General features: G+C 36.9%; 2 protein-coding genes across 2 annotated transcripts; both read right to left on the minus strand.

The window, feature by feature from the left end:
* Positions 1–3,064: 3,064 nt before the first annotated feature.
* LOC108336820 (uncharacterized) lies at positions 3,065–3,511 on the minus strand. Its single transcript, XM_017573269.1, has one exon. The coding sequence runs from the start codon at positions 3,509–3,511 to the stop codon at positions 3,065–3,067; it is 447 nt and encodes a 148-aa protein (XP_017428758.1).
* A 384-nt stretch (positions 3,512–3,895) lies between these two features.
* Positions 3,896–4,813, minus strand: LOC108336819 (uncharacterized). Its single transcript, XM_017573268.1, has 2 exons — positions 4,735–4,813; positions 3,896–4,653 (listed from the first exon to the last, which is right to left on the minus strand). Exons 1-2 carry the CDS (start codon positions 4,811–4,813, stop codon positions 3,896–3,898), a joined length of 837 nt encoding a protein of 278 aa, XP_017428757.1.
* Between the last annotated feature and the right edge of the window lie 16,790 nt (positions 4,814–21,603).

The following is a 21,603-nucleotide window of genomic DNA, read 5'->3' on the forward strand; positions in this document are numbered from 1 at the left end:
TTGGAAGGAATAATTGCCAATCACATGCAACCAGAAACATTGCATGCTCACAGTCCAGAGAGGAACGGACAGAAAAGAGAGACCACTTACCAGCTGAAGAACAAGGAATTGATCGGTCCAAAATCAAGCCCTCAACATTAGGATCGCTTAGACACCTCCTGATCGTTGAACAGATAGCTCAACAAGAAGAAATTTTAGAGAGAATTCAGAGAACTCTGAGGAATAGAGTTCTAGAGAGATGAAATGTTCTTAGAATAATGAGAAGTGTTATAAAAATTCTATTTATATTATAAGATTATTTTAAAGTAAAATAATCTATCTCATTATTCTAATACACCAAATCTGCTCTATAACACTCTATTTTTCAGGTCTTTACATTCTCCCCAACAACAAAAATTTTCGCCCTCGAAAATTAGACTTACCAGAGAATAGGTGAGGATAGGATTCTCTCATAACTCCCTCTAACTCCCAAGTGAAATCACCTGTTCTACTATCCCAGACAACCTTGACTAGACTGATGGTCTTTCCCCTAAGCTGTTTGGGGTGGCTCTATACAATCCTGATAGGATGCACGTCAACAGACAAATCTTCTCTAACTTGCACATCTTCAGCTTCTAACACGTGGGAAGGATCAGACACATACTTCCTAAGCTGTGATACGTGAAACACTGAATGAAGATTCGCTAATTGGGGAGGCATGGCTGTCTCATACGCCACTAGTCCTACACGCTTCAGGATCTGATAAGGACCAATAAACCTAGGAGATAACTTCCTTGCGCGAATGGCTCTTCCTACACCAGTAGTAGGAGTCACTCTAAGGAATACATGATCCCTAACAATAAACTCCAAAGGTCTCCGTCTCTTATCAGCATAGGACTTATGCCTATTCTGAGACGCCTGCATCCTTTTCTTAATCAACTTCACCTTATCAGTTGTCTGCTGAATCAACTTCGGCCCAGTCAAAACTGATTCGCCCTCCTGAAACCAGCACAGAGGCGTCCTACACCTTCTCCCATACAATGCCTCAAACAGTGCCATACCAATGATGGTCTGATAACTGTTGTTGTAGGTGAACTCCACCAACGAGAACACTTCATCCCAGACTCCCAAATGATCCAAGACACACGTCCTCAATAAATCCTCCAATGTCTGGATCGTCCTTTCTGACTGGCCATCAGTTTGTGGATGATAAGCTGAAGTCGACTGCCTAATTCACTCTGAAGAGTTTTCCAAAAACGAGAAGTAAACCTTGGATCTCTATCTGATACTATGCTGGAAGGCACCCCATGCAGTCTCACCACTTCTCTCATATACAACTGAGCAAGCTTAACCATAGACATCCTCAAATTGACTGCCAAGAAATGAGCGCTCTTGGTCAACCTGTCAACAATCACCCAAATAACATCATGACCTTTTACTGTTCGTGGAAAATGGGTAACAAAGTCCATAGCTATGCTATCCCATTTCCACTCTGGAATTTGTAGCTGCTGCAACAAACCTCCAGGTCGTTGATGCTCCACTTTAACTTTCTGACAGGTCAAACAAGAAGCCACAAACCGTGCAACATCACCCTTCATTCCAGACCACCAGAAAGAATCCTTGAGGTCTTGATACATTTTAGTCATGCCAGGATGCATGCTAAAACAACTCTGGTGACCATCCTCAAGAATTAATCTCTTCAACTCAGAATCTTTAGGAACACAAATTCTGTTTCTGAACCGTAGTATACCATCCCTCCCCACACTGAAATCTCTATCCTGCTCGGTACCGATCAACCCGGTTGATTTCTGAAGCTCTTCATCCAATAACTGTTTCTTTCTGATACGGTCCAACAACCCACTAGACACCACCAAACCGCTGCATCTGATAAAATCTGATTCTAACTCCACCTGCAGTTTCAAATTCATGAAGCTCTCCACTAACTCCAATTCTCTAATCATCAATGTTGATACATGAACCGTCTTCCTACTCAACGCATTAGCAACCACATTCGCTTTACCCGGATGGTAGAGAAGATCAAACTCAAAGTCTTTCAAAAACTCCATCCATCTCCTCTGCCTCATGTTCAGCTCCTTCTGATCAAAGATATACTTCAAACTCTTATGATCACTGAACAACTGAAACTATGCACCATACAAATAGTGCCTCCAGATCTTCAAGGTAAATACAACTGCTGCCAACTCCAAGTCATGAGTAGGATAATTCTTCTCATGAACCTTAAGTTGCCTTGAAGCATAGGCGACCACCTTCCTCTCTTGCATCAACACACAACCAAGTCCTTGATAGGAAGCATCACAAAAATCCTCAAAAGGTTTTCCTGTGTCAGGGATTACCAACACCGGAGCACTAGTCAACCTCTGCTTTAACTCTTGAAAACTAGACTCACACCGGTCCGTCTAAGCAAAAGGTTGATCTTTCCTTGTCAATTGAGTCAACGACGCTACCATTCTAGAGAAACCTTCTATGAAACGACGATAGTAGCCCGCTAAACCAACAAAACTCCTGATCTTAGTGGCAGACTTCGGTCTCTCCCACTGAAGCACGGCTTGAACTTTAGCTGGATCCACAACAATTCCACCCGCTGAGATAACATGCCCCAGAAATTGCACTTCTTCTAACCAAAACTCACACTTAGACAGTTTAGCGTACAACTTTTTCTCTCTCAAAATCCCAAGCACTGTCCTAAGGTGATTCTCATGCTCCTCCCGAGTCTTGGAATAAATAAGTATGACATCTATAAAGACAACAACAAACTTATCTAAGAACGGCCTGAAGATTCTGTTCATATAGTCAATGAATATGGCTGAAGCATTAGTCACACCAAACGACATAACTACATACTCGTAATGACCATATCTAGACCTAAAGGCAGTCTTCTGCACATCACCTGCCTTGATCAGAATCTGATGATAACTTGACCTCAGGTCTATCTTGGAGAAAACAGTAGCCCTATACAACTGATCCATCAAGTCATCGATCCTGGGCAACAGATACTTGTTCTTGATGGTTAACTTGTTCAACTGCCTGTAGTCTATACACAGTCTGGAGCTACCATCCTTCTTCTTCACAAGCAACACAGGCGCACCCCACAGAGAAACACTTGGTCTGATGCCCACAGAGAAACACTTGGTCTGATGAATTGTTTCTCAAGCAAATGTTCAATTTGCTTCTTCAGCTCAGCTAACTCAACTGGAGCCATTCTATACGGCGATATTGATACTGGTCTTGCTCCAGGCACCAAATCAATAGAAAACTCGACTTCCCTCTGAGGAGGCAACCCCGACACTTCCTCAGGAAACACATCCAAGAAATCACTCACAACTGAGTGATCTAAACCCTGCCCACTCTGCTCAACTGACAGATGCGAAAGCACGAGAAAACAACAAGCACCTTCTACCAAATCTTGCTTCAGCTGTCTTGAAGACAACAACACTGCCCCTTCCTCTTTAGGAAAAACTAACTTCTTCTCACCGTAGTCTATGAGAATGCGATTGGCAGATAGCCAATCCATCCCCAAGATCACATCTAATCCTTACAAAGGTAAACAAATGAGGTTTACCTTGAAGGGACGCCCTTCTACAACCACAGAACATCTAGCGAACAAGGTAGATGTCTTGACCAACCCCGAAGTGGGAGTAGCTACAACCAAGTCATACTGTAACTCCCTCACTACCAAACCCAAATCAGCCACACAATCTTCTGACACAAAGGAGTGTGTCGCTCCAGAATCAAACAACACACAACACTCTCTACCATTCAACACAGGACAGTCCCTAGCGTAATGCCCCTCAACTCTGCAGATATTACATCTTCTATAACCCGCCATCTGAGGACAGACTAACTGAAGATGAGGACCTCCACAGGAATAACACTTCACTACCCCGGAATGACTGGATTACCCTGATTGCACTAAAGACTGGGAGAAGGAACCCCTAGACCCATGAGAAGGAGGCCTAGAGTAGGGAGTCCTTCTAGAACTGGAACCACCTCTGGACATCACCGGTCCTCCCACTCTCAAAGGCTGACTCTTCTGGCTGTCCACCTCCAACTTGGTCTTCTCCATGACCCTTGCCATTTCCACCAAAGCTGGAAATTCTTTAATAGAAAGCCCCTTCACCAACAACTTGATCTCCCCTCTAAGACCATTCTCAAATTTCCGACACTGCCAAACTTCACTCATCGGCACTGTATGAAACCTGATCAGATGCTTGAACCGGTCTGCATACTCAAAGACTGATATATTTCCCTGAACCAGTTGTAGAAATTCAATCTCTTTAGGAAATCTGACGCTGTCAGGAAAATATTCAGCATAGAATCTCTCCTTGAACAACTCCCAAGTGATCTGAGTGTTACCGCCCTCTACTATGGTCCTCATACTACTCCACCAATGACTAGCTTCCCCGGATAATAAATATTCCGTGAAAGCCAGTCTATTCTCATATGAACACCTCTTGGCATTAAAAATGTGCTCCATATCTCTAAACCACCTATCCGCCTCATCTGGGCTAACCTGTCCATTAAACTTCGCTGGACGGTGCTGCAAGAAGTTCTCAAGACTCCACTCTTGAGGTTGTGTGGAAGAAGAAGATGAGGGTCCAACTACAATCGTTCCACTGGTCAACAATTCCAAATACTGCCTCTGAGAGGCCTCAGCTGAAAGTCGAGCAGATTCTAACTACTACATTGTCGCAGAATTTTGCTGTACCAAAGAGGTATTCTGCTGCCGCATCTCACTTATCACCAATTCCATCATCCTCATCATATCTGGTGCATCAGGAGTTGTGGGTGGAGGAGGAGGAGGCCTACGTGCCATCTTCTGCTTACACAGAGAGAAAAGACATCAGTCCAACTCAAAGAGACAAGGATTACTACTAGACATGACTAAGAGCACACAAGCACAAGCAAGACACACTCACAACCTACAGGATTCCTAAGGAAAGAACTGCTCTGATACCATTAATGTAACATCCCAATATATAGTGTAAACTATAATAAAGAGAAGCAACATGCATGATAAAGTAGTACAGTTATCCATCTAAAACATAAAGTGATATCTTTACAGTCATCCAAAAACAACAATAAATTTAAAACTTTATATACAGACTGAAAACTATTCAGCAGCAGCAAAAGCCACTACCCAGCAGCAGCATCACCTTCATCCAATGCTTGCTCCAGGGAAACATCTTCTTCCGCTGCTCACATCCAAAGGATGGTCATCGCAGAAGAAAAAAGCCGAATCATACGAAACACAAGCATACAACAGGGTAAGCTAGTTTAAACAAAGATTAATCATACAACAAATCAATAGAATTCATACAAGCATATTATCCATCTTCATCATTTAAACCCTTCACACATAACACACACTGACTCTGACTGTCCGGACTTAGAATGATTGTCGAGCTATGGCGGATCGTGCACTCGTGGTGGCTTCTATTGCTTTGCAAAGCCGTTGCCAATGGGTTTCACCCTACCACACTCACGAGGTTAGTCCGTTATCACTCACCTTGGGCCATACTGGAAGCACCCAAGACTACTCCTCACGACATGGATCAATCCTCTCTACTTGAGAATGAAAGACCATTGGAGTTTCAGGATAACCCCCAAGACTAAGCTCCTGCATTCATTCTAAACTTACTTGAATCTCAACTAGAGATTTCACTTTGAATCACAACATAGGGCACCACCATGTCTCCTCTCCTTGAGGATCATGGAATTATGTCCATAAACCATACTTGAACTTTACACTTTTGGTTACAACATACCACAATCACCATAGATATTACATGATACAACTTCAACTTACTACATACAACACTTATTGATGCATATCAAATAACATAAGAATACACAAGACTTGAACTAGAACGTACCTCTCGCACAACGCACACCTTCGCATAGCGAGACCATAAACTTCTCGCACAGCGACCTAACTCGCCTTACGAAAGCCCTAGAGAGAGACCAACTACTCTGGATCTCTCGCATAACGACTAAACTTGCTATGCGAATAAAATTGTGAAATACAACACACCCCAACCCCTCGTATAACGTCCCAATTCGCTACGCAAGAACCTCATCCAGAGACTTGACCCCCCCCAAAACACTCGCAGAGCGAGACTTACTCGCTGATCGAATAAAATGAATAATGGTTCCAGACCCCAACCAGTCGCATAGCGATTAGACTCGCTATGCGGATTCACAAATAGAGAGCAACCCTCTCAATTCACTCACACAGCGCACCCATTCGCTATGCGGGTATATTGGCAGAGAGCACCTTGCCAAGGTAACTCGCTATGCGAATCCATTCGCACAACGAGTCTGCATAATCTGTAGAACGAAATTCTGCAGAATTATACAACTCAACCACTCCTTACCAATTCTACACAACTTGGCCAACTTTTAACACTCCTAATTTGATGTATATACTAAATTAGACTTGACTAAAGGATTCTAAACCTTCCTAACACCAATCTAAAGTGTTTATGCACCAAACTCTACTCTAAAACCTCCAATTCATCAACTTAGAGACTCAAAACCAATTCTCCCACTTTGAACCTGTTTTTGACCATTTTGATGACTCAAACCAGTCACATATGACCTATCCACACTACCACAGCAGTCACTAACAGCCCTTGACCACTAATCCTCAATTTCACTACCTCACTTCCTCTAAAATACACTAAACCAGCCCAATTCACTTCACACTTTACTTCATCAACACTACAACATATTACAGCCATTAACAATCACCAATTTGCACACATTACAACATTTAGATTAATCCAAAGCAACTCATCAATCACATTTCACGGTTTCCACCATTTTAACAATTAAGAACATACATTCACAAGCTGAAATTTTAACTGGACATCACTTTAAGCACAGAATTCATCACATACAACACCAATTGATAATTAAAAACACAACCTAGTTTCTCTTACCTCAGCGATACACAGCCCCAAACACAGAAACGCTCCAGCCGTACCTTGCACAGCAAGGAAACTCAATAGAAACCTACAACTCACCAATTGGTGATAGAGAACCACACTTTGAACCTAAATTGAGCTAGAATTGGAAGGAATAATTGTTAATCACATGCAACCAGAAACATTGCCTGCTCACAGTCCAGAGAGGAACGGAGAGAAAAGAGAGACCACTTATCCGTTGAAGAACAAGGAATTGATCGGTCCAAAATCAAGCCCTCAACGTCATGATCGCTTAGACACCTCCTGATCGTTGAACAAATAGCTCAACAAGAAGATATTTTAGAGAGAATTCAGAGAACTATGAGGAATAGAGTTCTAGAGAGATGAAATGTTCTTAGAATAATGAGAAGTGTTATAAAAATTCTATTTATATTATAAGATTATTTTAAAGTAAAATAATCTATCTCATTATTCTAATACACTAAATCTGCTCTATAACACTCTATTTTTTAGGTCTTTACATATAAAGTATGAGAAGTTATAATAAAATAAAAATAAAATAAAATAAAATCTAATTGGATAAACGTTGATTTATGAAAGACATTAAAATTTTTTCTTTAGGAATAAGGTTTTTTTATAATAAATCAATCAAGAAAGTGAGAGAGAAGAAAAAAGAAACAAAGAGATAAATTGAAAAAAAATTTGAAAAATAGAGATTGAGCAACACATTTTCGAATATTTCATAGATCAAACTTAGTATTTTATTATAATTTTTATGTATTTTAATACGTGAGAATTATGAATATTAAGATGCTAAAATAATTTTCTAAACTGAATTAAGAACATAGAAAAAATATAAAATGATTTTACATGTGATATCGTAATGTAATGTAAGAATTATGATTCTTATTATAATGTTTCTCTCAATTAAATTCTTCTCAAAATTAAAATGAACCCCTAATAGTGTTTTCCATACTAAGACAAACCTAATTATGAATTTAGGGATTTTCTTTTTGGCATGAACCCTAATTTCGGAGATGTTATTTGTTTTCGTTTCATCTTATGAATAAAGTTTATACTTTTTTGCTGCATTACGATTGGAGTGAAATTTAATCACAAACCGTTCGTTTCGCTGTTATGAGAATGCCTATACTTGAATTGGAAAATATTTGTAGGTGTGACAGGAATCGAAAACTAAATATTTTAATTGAATTCAATGCTATGAATTGATCAAGCTTTTCCTGCTACGCGAACGTGTATTTTGAATGAAAATTATTTCATCCAATGCCGCCTATTCACGTGAATTAAGTGCTTAAATTGCATATTATGTTACGTGAGTGAGTCGCAAAGCCTCCTGCTGTTTGGCAAACTAAATGTTTTAATACATGATTATTAAAAAATATATAAAAATACCATGTATGCTTATAACAATTAAAGATATATGAAAATACATTATTATTAAACTAAATGCTCCCTGACAATTCCCAAAAGAAAAACATTAGTACATATTGAATGATTATTTATGTTTGAATCTATAATTATAATTAAGTTTTGTTTTATGACTCAAAGCATTCATGTATGTTAGGTATGTGTGAATTACAATCTCTCTTATCTTTACATTCGTTCATTATGTCTGTTCTAATTTTTAATGGATTGAATTTTTCTTAGTGGAGTGAGCAAGTCCAATTTCAGTTAGGTGTATTAGATCTTCATTTGGCTTTTCTTGTTGAAAAACATGTTGTTATCCCTAATACTAGTAGAAAAGAAGAGAAAACCCATTATAAAGCTTAGGAAAGGTCAAACAGACTTAGCTTGATGTTTATGCGAATAAGCATAACAAACAACATTAAGTCTGCTCTTTCGAAAATTGACAATGCCAAAGAGTTTATGAGTTTTGTGGAAGAGTGCTCCCAAATTGTTAACAAGTCCCTTGTTGGGACATGAATGTGTACGTTAACTACCATGAAGTTTGACGATTCACATACTATGCATGAGCACATGATCGAGATGACAAATATCGCAACAGGACTCAAGTATTTAGGAATGATAGTGGATGAAAGTTTTCTCGTGCAAATCATTTTGAACTCATTACTGTTTGAGCATGATCTGTTCCAGATGAACTACAACACCATGAAAGACAAGTGGAATATGCATGAATTGCATAGTATGCTAGTTCAAGAGGAAACCAAACTTAAGAAGTTAGGAAGCCACTCAATTCATTATGTGAGGAGTCAAAAAGTTGGAAAGAAAGTTCTAAGGAAACATGAAAAGGGTAAATGACCATTAAAGATTGACGAGTCCTCAACAAAAATCTAGAAGAAAAATAACACATGTCATTTCTGTGGGAAGTTTGGAAATTTCCACAAGGACTACATAAGTGTAGAGTTTGGTTTGAAATGAAAGGTGAGCATAATGCTTACTTATGTTTTTAATGAAACTTAATTGAAGTTCCCCATAATACTTGGTGGATTTAAAATGGGTGAACGACTTATGTTTCTAATGTGATCCAGAGATTCCTTTCACTAGTACAAAATAAGGATAAGAACACGGGATATACGTCTCAGTTCTTCAAAAACCGAAGCATATACAAAGTTGATGGCATTTTTGCAATTTAAACTAACTTATACACCTCGGTTAACTAGAAACCGAAACATAAACTATCAATTACCTCGGTTAAATGTCCAACCGAAGCGTAGTTGGACCTACGGCATCGGTTTCCATAAGATCCGAGGTAGTACATGCTGTCCAAAACTAGTCTGAAGTGTGATTTCAGCACTTTTAGGCATCGGGTGATAGTAAGACCCGAGGCAGTAGGACTATATTACCTTGGTTAAACGTATAACCGAGACAGTAGAGGTTTAATATTTTAAGGAAGTTACCCTACTTTTCACTCTTCTTCTCTCTCGCAAGCTAAAACGCTCCTCCGCTCTACTGCATACAACTGCTCCGTCCTCGCCTCCGCCACAGGGTCCCTGGTTCGTCATCGCCGCCACTACAGGGTCGCGCTCCGCCATCGCCGCTACAGGGTCGTGCTCCGTCATCGCCGCTACAGGGTCGCGCTCCGAGAACTCGGAAGGGGAGGAATGCGTCTGGAAAAACCTAGGTTCGTAATAATACTCCAAGAGCAGGAAGGATTCGAAGCAAAGTGGAAAATAGGAAGATTGTTCGGTGAGAAATACGATTTAGATCGCGTGTTCGGTGGAAAAGGAAGATTCAACGGCTGAATCGGTGACGGTGCCCAAATGAGGATGTAATCGGTGGATTCGGTGGAGAAGGTTGTAACGAGGACGAATCAAGTCGCAAGATGTGATTCAGTGATGTGAATCACGAAGATGAAGGCTTGTGAAAGTAATGAGGTGAGGAGATTCACGAGCTCGAGGAGAAGCTAGGTTTAGCTTTTCTGGTTCTACTCCATTCATTTTAATTCCATTTCTAATTTCATATATAAAATAGGAACACGCTCTTTTTCATTTCATTTCTCATCTGTAATTTTCATTGCCCGCTGAAACCCTTCATTTTCCCTAGTGGTGGATCAGTTTCCGGGAATTCCTCGCCAATTAAGGTACACTGCTTTTACTTCTTGAGCGGTATTTGTTTCGCCATGACTAATTGTATAATTTGTGTTTACGTGGAGTGTAGGATTGTTGTGTGCAAATATAAAGTTGTGAGATGGAGGATGGTGAGAAACCCACGGGTAATTCGCATGGCCTTTCTGATATGGATGATGTTGTTTTATATGTGTTTCAGAGAACATTTAGAAGTGTAAGATGAAAAGATAATACACATTTTGTAGTGAGGGAGGTCGGTGTGACGGTGGAAGAGATCATTTGGAGTTGTTGTTCTGTTTTTAATTCATCAATGGAGATGATAAAGACACACAAGAAAATCAGAGTATATAAATAATTTATATGAATGGTGTCCTGTTCAAATGGAAGAAAACCAGGGGAGGTTTTTATTAGATTTAAACCAAACATTGGTAATGGAGAAAAGAAGTCTTATGCTTTACTGTATCTTGGTGGTCTGTTTTCTCTCTGGATTTCTATTAGTGAACTATGTATGTGCTGAGGTGTCTTTCCACTTTTTGGTGTTTTTCTGTTGCTTCACAAGTTCTGTTGCCTTTTTCTTTTGGTTCAAGCATATTATTAGTTTTGGGCATTTGAGCTTGGTTCTTTTAATTATTTCATTTGCTCGAAAAAATTCTTCTTATTTTCTTTCCTTGATGTTGATTCTATGCAGAATCTGAGCAAGGAGTTGCACAGGCCATTCTTCGGGGGCTTATAGATTTCAAAATGGCTAAGGGTTTGATGAAAATGGGGTCGCTCTTGATATGGCTCCTAATCGTTGTCCACCATCCCTCAAGCATATGAAGTTGTCATGGAGGATGGAAAGTTTTTCTACAAGCAATCAGGAGAACTCCTAACACCATTGCAACATAGGAGGTCAATTTGATTCAAACTAAGAGTTGCATGATAATGATCAAGTACAAGATAAAGAATCCTTTAATTTGCTTCATTCTTATTGTAATTATTAGTATTAGAAACATCCAGACTTTAGTTATTAATATGTTTCAGTGCTTAGATATTTGAATTTTATAGTATGTGAACTTTATGCGTGGAATTATTGTTTTGAGTTTCTTGGGTTTTGTGATAATATGGAAAAACTTGATTGCACTTTGGGGTGCTTATTCTTTAGTCAGAGATGAACTTTCACCTTATTAAAGTTATATGTATTGGATGCGTGAGGCATAAAAATAAAAAAAGGCCCTATTGCCTCGGTTCAAAAGGGAACCGAGGCATAAAGTCCTGTAAAAAAAAAATTTTAAAAACAAAAAACATACTGCATCGGTGGTCTTTCAACCGAGGCGAAATCTTACATTTTTATGCCTCGGTTCGGAACCGAGGCAAAAAGGCTACTCCTTTTTGCCTCGGCTGGATATGTCTCGGTTCAGGAATCGCTGTCTATGAACGAAAAGAACCGCTATCGTTTCCCCTGATTGTACTAGTGTTTCAACCCGAACCATAAACCCAAATGAGAAGTTTGTCTTCATGGGAAATGGGGAGGAAGTTCTAGTGGAAGTCGTCGAAACTTATAGTTTAATCATTGACACTAGATATCCACTTAGACCTTATGGACACTTTTTATGTACCTAGTATCACTAGAAATTTAATTTCTTTGTCTAAGCTTGATGTTGTTGGATATTCTTTTAAGATTGGGGTTGACTGTTTCATTTTATTTAAGTGTACTTGTTTGATTGGATCTGATACAATTACGCTGGTTTATATAAATTTAATTTGAATAATTTATATGTTGAAACTCTTATGATCTTGCATCATAATGTTGACACTAAACACACTTTAGTGGATGAACGGTTTGTTTATTTGTGGCATAAGTGTTTGTGACACATTTCCAAAGAAAGGATGCAAAGATTATTAAAAAGAATGAAATCCTTCTATATTTATATTTTACTAAGCTGAATGTGTGTGTGGATTGTATTGAAGGCAAACAAACAAAACACACAAAGAAAGGAACTACAAGAAGCACTTAGCTTCTTGAAATCATACACACTGATATATGTGGTCTATTTGATGTAAATGTTTTCAATAAAGAGAAGTACTTCATCACCTTTATTGACAATTTTTCGTATTATGGACATGTCTACCTATTGCATGAGAAATCTCAAACAATGAATGCCTTGGAAGTTTATATAAATGAAATGGAAAGAAAATTAGACATGAAGGTGAAAATTGTAAGGTTGGATAAAGGTGGTAAGTGTTGAGATTGTTGATAAGGGGAGCACTGGTTTAACTGAACCCACAATCTTAGTAATATCTGAGTTTTTGATGATGACAATGCATAATTAATAACACATGTGAATTATGTGTTACATGTTCTATGCTTACATGCTATATGCGTATATGAGAACATGATTGTGTTGTTCATTACATTTCATTGTGTTATATATGTGATTTTATACATGAATTCATGACACATGTTTTTGGATGAGAAAAACCACAAGCACTAATGTTGAATTTTAATTGTGTAGCAAAACAACAGTTTTAAGTCGATTACATTGTGGGTGGAATCGATGAAAACTCGTGTCTTTGCACAAACTTTTCTCAAGTGTGTTGTGAGAGTTTTTCAAAGAGAAAAGTTTTCAAAACTTTACTTAACATTGTTGCACAATCGATTGCATGCGATATGTATTCGATTAAGTTTGTTACTGTTTTGAAATCTTTTAATGCTTGATATAACTGTCATAACAACTATATTTTTAAATGTGTTGACCAAGCATTAAATGCTATTCGACTGCATTAATTGTGAATTCAATTAATTGCTTTGACTGCTACTAACTGTTATAACTGAATTGTTATATTCGACTGCATTAGTAGTTTAGTCGATTAAAATGCGGCAAAGATGTGTTATACTATAAATTGACGCGAATTTGATTTATGTAGGAACTTTTGTGATTCTGACATTTTCATATTCTTTTGCAGAAAGTTTGGTTCTTACAGAAAGAGGAAAAGCTCCAAGAAAACAAGATTGACCGGGGTGATCAACTGCTTGTAATTTCTTGAAGAGCAAGGTTGCTGAGTTTAAAAGTCTGATCTATCTGCACATTTGGGTGTCTACTACAAGATCAGGTTCTACAATTTGTTGAAGATTGAGTTGAGTTCCCTGTTGTGATTACAAGAAGAAGGACGTGCTGCGTTCTTGACTTTGAGGGTGCCTCAAAGGGGCTAGACTATAGGCGAAAGGATTCTTGCTTCTAGTATGTTTATGTACTGCCTATATTTTGATTAGAGGGTTAGAGAGGTGTTTTATATTTTTGATGTGAGGTCTCTATAAAAACCTTATTGTAAAAACCTTGATCATTATAGTGCATTAGCTTCTTGTGATTGGAAGGACACTGGATGTAGGCTTGGCCGTACCAGTATAAAAACTCAACCTTTGATCTCTCTTATCCCTACTCTTTTACATTCAATCGATTATACTTTATACTCATTCAATTAAATTTCTGTTGCATTGAAAATCTTTTAACTTGCGTTTCAAGAAAAAGTATAAAGGCATCTCTTTTGGTGTAAAAGATTTTGAAAGTTTTAAATTTTATACTTCACCAATTCACCCCCCTCTTGGTGTGAGAAATTGAACCATTCTATTTTAACAGTAAGTATGATGGACGATATGATAAAAGTAGAAAACACTCTAGTTCTTTTGCTTAGTTCCTTGAGAAACGTGGTATTTTTGCTTAATACATAATGTTAGTCACACCACAACATAATGCACTAGTGCAAAAACAACGTATAATGTCATGCGTTCAACTACTGAATAGCCAACGTTAAAAATGACCGATGGCAGTTTTGTAAATAAATGCAATTATTAGAAGTCGTTTAGAATTTTAATTCAATGTAAAAGGATATAAAATGTCAAATGCCCCAACGTTAGACGTCAAAAGGTTAGTGAATTCAATAAAAATTTGAGCGGGAGATTGAAAATTCATTCACTTTATCTTAGCGCGTGAGACCCTCTTCTCTTCTCAAACTTTTCTTGAACGAAGTTTGACGACCATTACATGTAATCTTTCTTTCATTTGATACAAATGCATGTTAATTAACTACTTTATGTATGCTTTTCGTTTGTTTTGACCGATTATTTTCGTGTTCTTGTCCTTCATAGGCGCAATTTGCTTTCTCTGTCACTGGTGACGACACATTATTCCGACGAACCCACCTTTTGAAGGTTAGTTTTCGTTTTCGTTTTGAAGAACTTAATTGTTGACCTTATTTGTTGTTGGTTTTTTGTTGAACTTGTTTGTTGTTGTTGTTTGGTTGAAATTGTTTCTTGTTGTTGTTTGGTTGAAATTGTTTGTTGTTGTTATTTGATTGAACTTGTTTGTTGTTGGTTATTATTGTTTGTTGTTGATATTACACTACACGTTCATAGGTCATGCTTTATAAAATACCAAAAACTGAAATTTGTTGTTTTTCTGCTTTTCAGGTCTCGTAGAGTTGTAAAAAAGGATCATAATTAATTAGAAAAAAACAAAAAAAAATGATTAACGTTGAATATTGACAAAATTCGACGTTAATTTAACGTCGAATTTTTTAAATTTAACGTCGAATTTTTTAAATTCAATGTCAATTTAACGTCTTTCGATATGACGTTGGCCTTGAATTCGACGTGAAAGGCCTAAAATATTCGACATTGTACGATATTTTTGTACTAGTGATGGTGTGTTAGAGGGGCATAACCAAACCCTAATGGCTATGGTTAGGAGTATGTTAAGTAAGTCATGTTTACATATATTGTTGTGAATGTATGAAAAACTGTCATGTATTTATTGAACATGGTTTCTAGTAAAGCTGTTCAAAGAACTTCTTTTGAGTTATGGACAAGTAGTTAACCTAGTTTGAGACACCTACATGTTTGGGGGTTGTCACGCAAAAGTAAGAATATACAATCCACAAGAAAAGAAACTGGATGAAAGAACAATAAATGGATATTGCATTGGTTATCCAAAAAATAAAAATGGTATATGTTTTATTGTGCTACTCATAGTAGGAGTGAAGATTCACAAAACATGGAGATTAAGGAAAGTACAGTGCAAGTTCTTGTAGCTAGTACCTATTTTTCTAGAGTCATTATTCCCTATGTTGTAGAAGCACACAACAATAAAGAAGAACAACAAATTAATGATCTCAAGGTTAACTAGTGTTGTCAAAATGGGTTACAACCCGCGGGCCAATACAGCCCACTACGGGTTTGTACTGGGTTGGGTTTTAACCCAGCTCATTTAAACCCAACTCATCCGGATTGAACCTGTGGTGAGCCGGGTTGGCTCACAAACCCACCTAATTTTATTTTATTAATTTATTATCTTATGAAATCCTAAAAAATAATCTCCTCACTCACTAAGTCATTGTGACTGTATACTAAAAAAGAAACCTCATGTTGCTCTCGCGAATCTGCTCTACTCTCACGGTGCTCTCACTTCATTGTTGATCATTCCCAACCCCCAACCCAGGTTGGTTGTTGTTAATTGCCTCAGATTTTATTTGGAAAACTCATTGTATTTCTCAAGACCCCAATCAAACACATAGTTTTAGCAATTTCAACTACTATAGTTTTATCAAGATTTACTCTAAAACAGTAATCACTGCATTCATGAAAAGGGTTACTAGCATTCCGGTAATCGGGATGCACTGCTCGTTCCCTGGACGGGTCGCGCAGAGAATTTATTCCCGGATCTATTGCATTACCGCATAGCAAGAAAACACGTTTTCGTAAAAAACCCTAATGAAACCTCTTACTTCAAAAAAGAGAAATTGGAATTGAAAGAACATATATTTCTTTTCTCTGTTGCTTCCTCCAAACTGATAAAAGTATAAGGCCCTTATGCACAAACACGACCATGATCACGAGCTCAACGTCAGATATTCTATTAGGTTGCTAAAATTACTAATGAGTACAAACATTCTAAACCATAAAAATATTAGTGGCAATATAATTTTGTCTAAGTCGGTGCAATTTGATCCTACCACTTGAGCCAACACTAGTATCACTATACTCTAGAAATATCTACTCAAGACAGCCAGATACATAAGCTCAAAGCCCAATCAGGCAATCAATGAACAAAATTTCCCTTTTTCGAGATAGAAGGCTTAAAATCTCCTATCCATAACACTTTCTTAAGGTAGTTTTAAGCAGCCTTTGCAAGAATCACAATCAACAATTTACATGCTTTTGCTACTGCTATTTTATGATATTGATTTATAGAAATACTACTTCTAAGTCAATGTAGATGTTTTGAATTGTTTCGTGCATTCCCTCTCATCCATCTTATTTTATTTTACTTTTTGAAAAGTAGTCCTATGTTAACTTGATTTTATTTAAATAAATGTATTTGCATGTTGCGTACTTTAAATAAACTGTGTACCTTTGGTTATTGGTTCTCTATGTACTTTAAATAAACTTTGCATTCTTGAAAAAAAAACTTTTGTTTTTATTGTGAAATTTGCATTCCATGCGATAATGATTTGTATCTTAATTTTAGATTTATAATCTCCAAAAGAGTATTTTTACTACAAGCATTATGGTTCATATTTAATTGCAGTAATTTAATATTTATCTCGGTTTTACTAATCCTGATATGTATTTTATCCTTCCAGTTGATGTATTAAACCCCCATTTATTACATTTACTACATTCTCTTGGTAATATTTTGTCTGTGTCTTTTATTTAGGTAATTGAGTCTTAAGACAGTCTTGGGAGTTCCATTTTATTACAGAACAAAATGAATTCTGAAACCGTAAATAATAATTTGAATTATTCTTTGCCACCAACTATGGAAGATATTGAGAATGAGGGTAAGGATTTAGATAGAGAAAGTAAGAGATCTAGGATAAGTACTTCAAAAGTTTGGGTTCATTTTTCAAAAATTGGTATTAAAGATGGTAAAGAAAAGGCAAAGTGCAATGAATGTGGTGTAGAGTATGTTGCTGGTGGAACAAAAATATTGACCTCAACAATGTTGCGTCATTTTTTAAAGTGTTTGTTCCTAATGAAGTTAAAAGACAATGATGTGGGAAAAATGATAATTGATCATGGTGGGAAAGTAAGATCTAGGGAAATTGACCAAAAAGTTATAGATGACCTTATTTCAATGACTATTCAACATGGGCTTCCATATAATTTTGTTAAATATAAGTTAAAGAATTACTTGTATATCTAAATCCAGATGTAAAAGTTCCAAGTAGGAATACAATTGTATCTAATATTTCAAAGAAATTTCATGAATACAAAGAGAGAGTTGTTGATAGGGGGAGCAATATGAGTGTTAAACCCAATCCCTGATGTGTTTGGTTTTTGATGATGACAACACATTGATTGTAACAACACATATATGTTCTCATGACACAACAAAAATGTGTATTTGTGATTGATACATATGTTGGTATGTAAATGTTTCGTTATGATTGATACATATTATGACATGTTGATTGGTCTGCATACTACTATGATCTTAATTGTGTTTATATCTTCTGTCTGCATACTAAATGTTTTTAATGTGATAAAACCACAAGCACAAAGCAACTCTGTATGAAATAATCGATTACAGTGATGTTGTAATCAATTAAGTTCATCACACAACTTACGTTTTAAACTATGGCAAAACAACAAGTTTTAACCGATTACATTAAGTGTATAATTGATTAAAACTCGTGTCTTTGCAAACATCTTTTTGAAATGTGCTATGATGAGTTTTGAAGTGAAAATGTTTTCAAAATCTGTTTAAGTGTATAGCTTAATCGATTACACTGTTTATGTAATCAATTAAGTCTGTTATTATTTGAAAACTGTTTTCAAGCTAAGTCATAACAGTGATAACGATCATATTTTTCAAATTTTGTTACTAGCATTTATTAGCAATCGATTACATTAAATATGCATTCAATTAAAATTGTTTTAATTGTAATTCTGTTATAACTGTAAATAATGTAACCGATTACATTACTTACATAATCGATTGAATTGCGTCTGTTATGAGAAAACTATAAATTGGCGCACTGCACATTACTCTCAAGACTTCTTTTTATCATTCTAAACTTTCATATATAATATTTGTGAATTGAAAAAAGAATTCAAGATTGAGTGCTGAAAATAAAGTAAGACATAGTCAGAAATGTCGTAATCAAGGCTGAAGCATATCAAAGACTAGAGGGAGACCACAAACAAAAGTATGGAATGATATTAGTTGTTAGAATTGTCAGAAAATGGTCTCTTTACAAATCAACGATGGGCTTCAAGGAAGAGCAACAAATAAAAAGCAAGATGATGATCAATCAACAAATGTAGTTGATCGGGGTCGTACCCGAATCAAACTTAATGCTCAATTAAAGTGCAGTATAGACTAGGAAGTCACTCCTAGGTTGTCTCTCAAGGACCAAACAGTGGTTCAGAAATTAAGTCGAACACATGGTGGGGGGTGGTTTATGACAGTTTTGTGAACTAAAATGCTACCAAATTCAAGCCCGAATTCAAACAACAGTGCAAAACAGGTTGGCCACTAGTTTAATTGCAAATGTTTCAATCCTAGATTAACAATAATTAACTGCTCCTCTCACCCTTAATCCGATAGAATCAATCAACTAAGCGAACGCAATGCATCAATAATTAGTCGATTTTGGGCCATACAACTTAATTAACTAAGCGATAATTAAACCCAATTACTACACTAAGTGTGTCCCAATTGGAATGACCAAAACAGATTAAATTATGATGCAGGGCACTCAAGAATAACATACGCTTAAGCATAATAATCTCATGAAACAACGCAATCTTTCTAGTGTCCAACCCAGCAGAATTACCCTTTCATTTCAACCAATTTCAACACAGAACCAAGCAATAAAATCTACAAAAACGAAAACCCAACAACAGAAAACAAAAACCCTAAAATAGAAAACGAAAACTAAGACCCAATGCAGAAAACGAAATTCCAATGCATCACAACAAAAACCAAATGAAGAAAAACTCAACTTCAAAGCACAAAATCGCAAACCCAAGAAAAAGAAATTGAAAATAATAGGAATCCAAAATGAAAGTGCACAACAAGAAGGTAGAGAAAAACGAAAGCAATAAACAACACAAAAGTGCAGAAATTGAAATTAAATTGCTCCAATTCAAAGTGTTGAAAAATGTAAAATGAAACCTATGGGAGAGAGTTCCCTTTGTTGTCCAATCCTAAAAATACCAAAATGAGAGCATAAGAGAGTGTTTTGGGGGCTGCCCCCTTTTTGCACAAAACCCTAGGTCAAATTTCACTAATGGGCCTCTCCAAAAACGGCCCAAAACCTAAATCTGCCCGAAAATGCCTAAAATTGAAATTACAACTTAAATTAAATAAAAATGTTGATGTGGCAAGTGAAGGATGACGTGGAAGCTCCCTTGATGTCCCAAATTATATTTCCAAAAATTCCCTGAAATTAAGATTGACAATAATTAGCCTCAGATAATTCAAATTAATTAAAATAAGAATTTTTGGTCAAATTAAGCACAATTAGCAAAAAATGGGGAAATAATGGACATTCAAGAACAATTCCCTAATTAAATCTAGTAGAATAAGGTAAGTGAAGTCAAGAAAATATTGACTCATCAAAATAGACCACACTTGAGAAAAATCAAGACACAGATCAAGGAATAGTTCAAAGGACATCATGGGAGTGACACAACCTCAGCACACAAAAACAAAAGACTCACAAGAAAACAAACAGATTTACACAGTCCTCAAGGAATCTAGACAAAGAAAAGGAGTAGACAACATCCAACACAGAAAGAACCAGAGAAACCAGATACTCATGGTGATCATCCAAGCAATTCCAGATATGGAAAAATAATCAATCAGCTCAAGAGGTGAATCAAAAGTAACAAAACCTCACAAATGCACTATTACTGTTTCTCTCAAGTGTTTAGGGTAAACAATGTCAACTCAATGCACTCAAGAAAGCAAGCAACAAATAGACTTGGGAATCCTCTAATATCAACACCCAAAACATATGCTTGTTCAAATCAAAAGGTATTTTCATGGTTGTAATGGGTATCTCTGTCACAATCAATTCAACCTCTCAAACATCATAATCATCTTTCCAAGCATAGAAAAGCAAGGATTTCAAACCAATCATAGAAACAAAGTCCAGAAATCAAGAGAAACATGCAAAACTGTACACAAGACATAACAAAAACAACCTAGAAAACAAAACCTAAACAAAGAAAAATCTCCCCCAATAGACCACACTTAAACTACACAATGTCCTCAATGTCTCACAAACATCAAATCAACAATCAGAATAATTAAAAGATATAGACAAAGTGCAATAAAAGTGAGAAAAGAAGGAGAAAAGAAAACTCCCTAAATCAGGGGGAAAGAGAGGCACGATTGACCAAAGACGTCTCCTCCACCACTACATCCAACAAAGAAGGATTGCTGAGGAAAAGCTTCAATCTATGCCCATTAACCTTGAAGCTTTTAGCTGTGGATGGACTTTGGATCTCAACTGCACCATAAGGATAAACGTTAGTCACAACAAAAGGTCTAATCCACTTTGATCTTAACTTACCCCCCATGAGTCCGAGCCTAGAGTTATACAATAAAACCTGCTGACCAACCTCGAAGTCCTTTCTAACAATTGAACTATCATGGAACTTTTTTGTCCTTTCCTTGTAGAACTTCAAGTTCTCATAGTCCTCCAATCGGATCTTATCCAATTCATTCAGTTGCAACTTTCTTTCCTCTCCAGCTTGACCCATTGATAACAGTTGAAAAACTGTTATTTTTATGCTTGAAATTGATACTAAAAGCAACCTTTAACACTTAGAAACTAGCTTGAAATCATGCTTTTGTTCATATTTTCCGAAATAAGTGAGCTGGACAGGTTTATGCTTGATTTCAGTGTTTTTGTGTAGGTTTTAAGGTGAATTTGGTGAAGGAAGTGAAGAAAGAGAGAGATGGAATCAGAAAAGACACCAAAAAGTGCAAAAGGAGAAGCCGCAACTGCCGCTCAGCGGCAGTTTACCGCTGAGCGGCACTCAGGAGCTCACGGGGGATTCGCTGAGGGGCAAAATGGCCGCTGAGGGGAAGAAACCTACTCACGCACTTACCGCTGAGCGGCACACTTATGGGCTT

Source organism: Vigna angularis, chromosome 7 (assembly GCF_016808095.1).
Source record: "Vigna angularis cultivar LongXiaoDou No.4 chromosome 7, ASM1680809v1, whole genome shotgun sequence".
Taxonomy (NCBI): domain Eukaryota; kingdom Viridiplantae; phylum Streptophyta; class Magnoliopsida; order Fabales; family Fabaceae; genus Vigna; species Vigna angularis.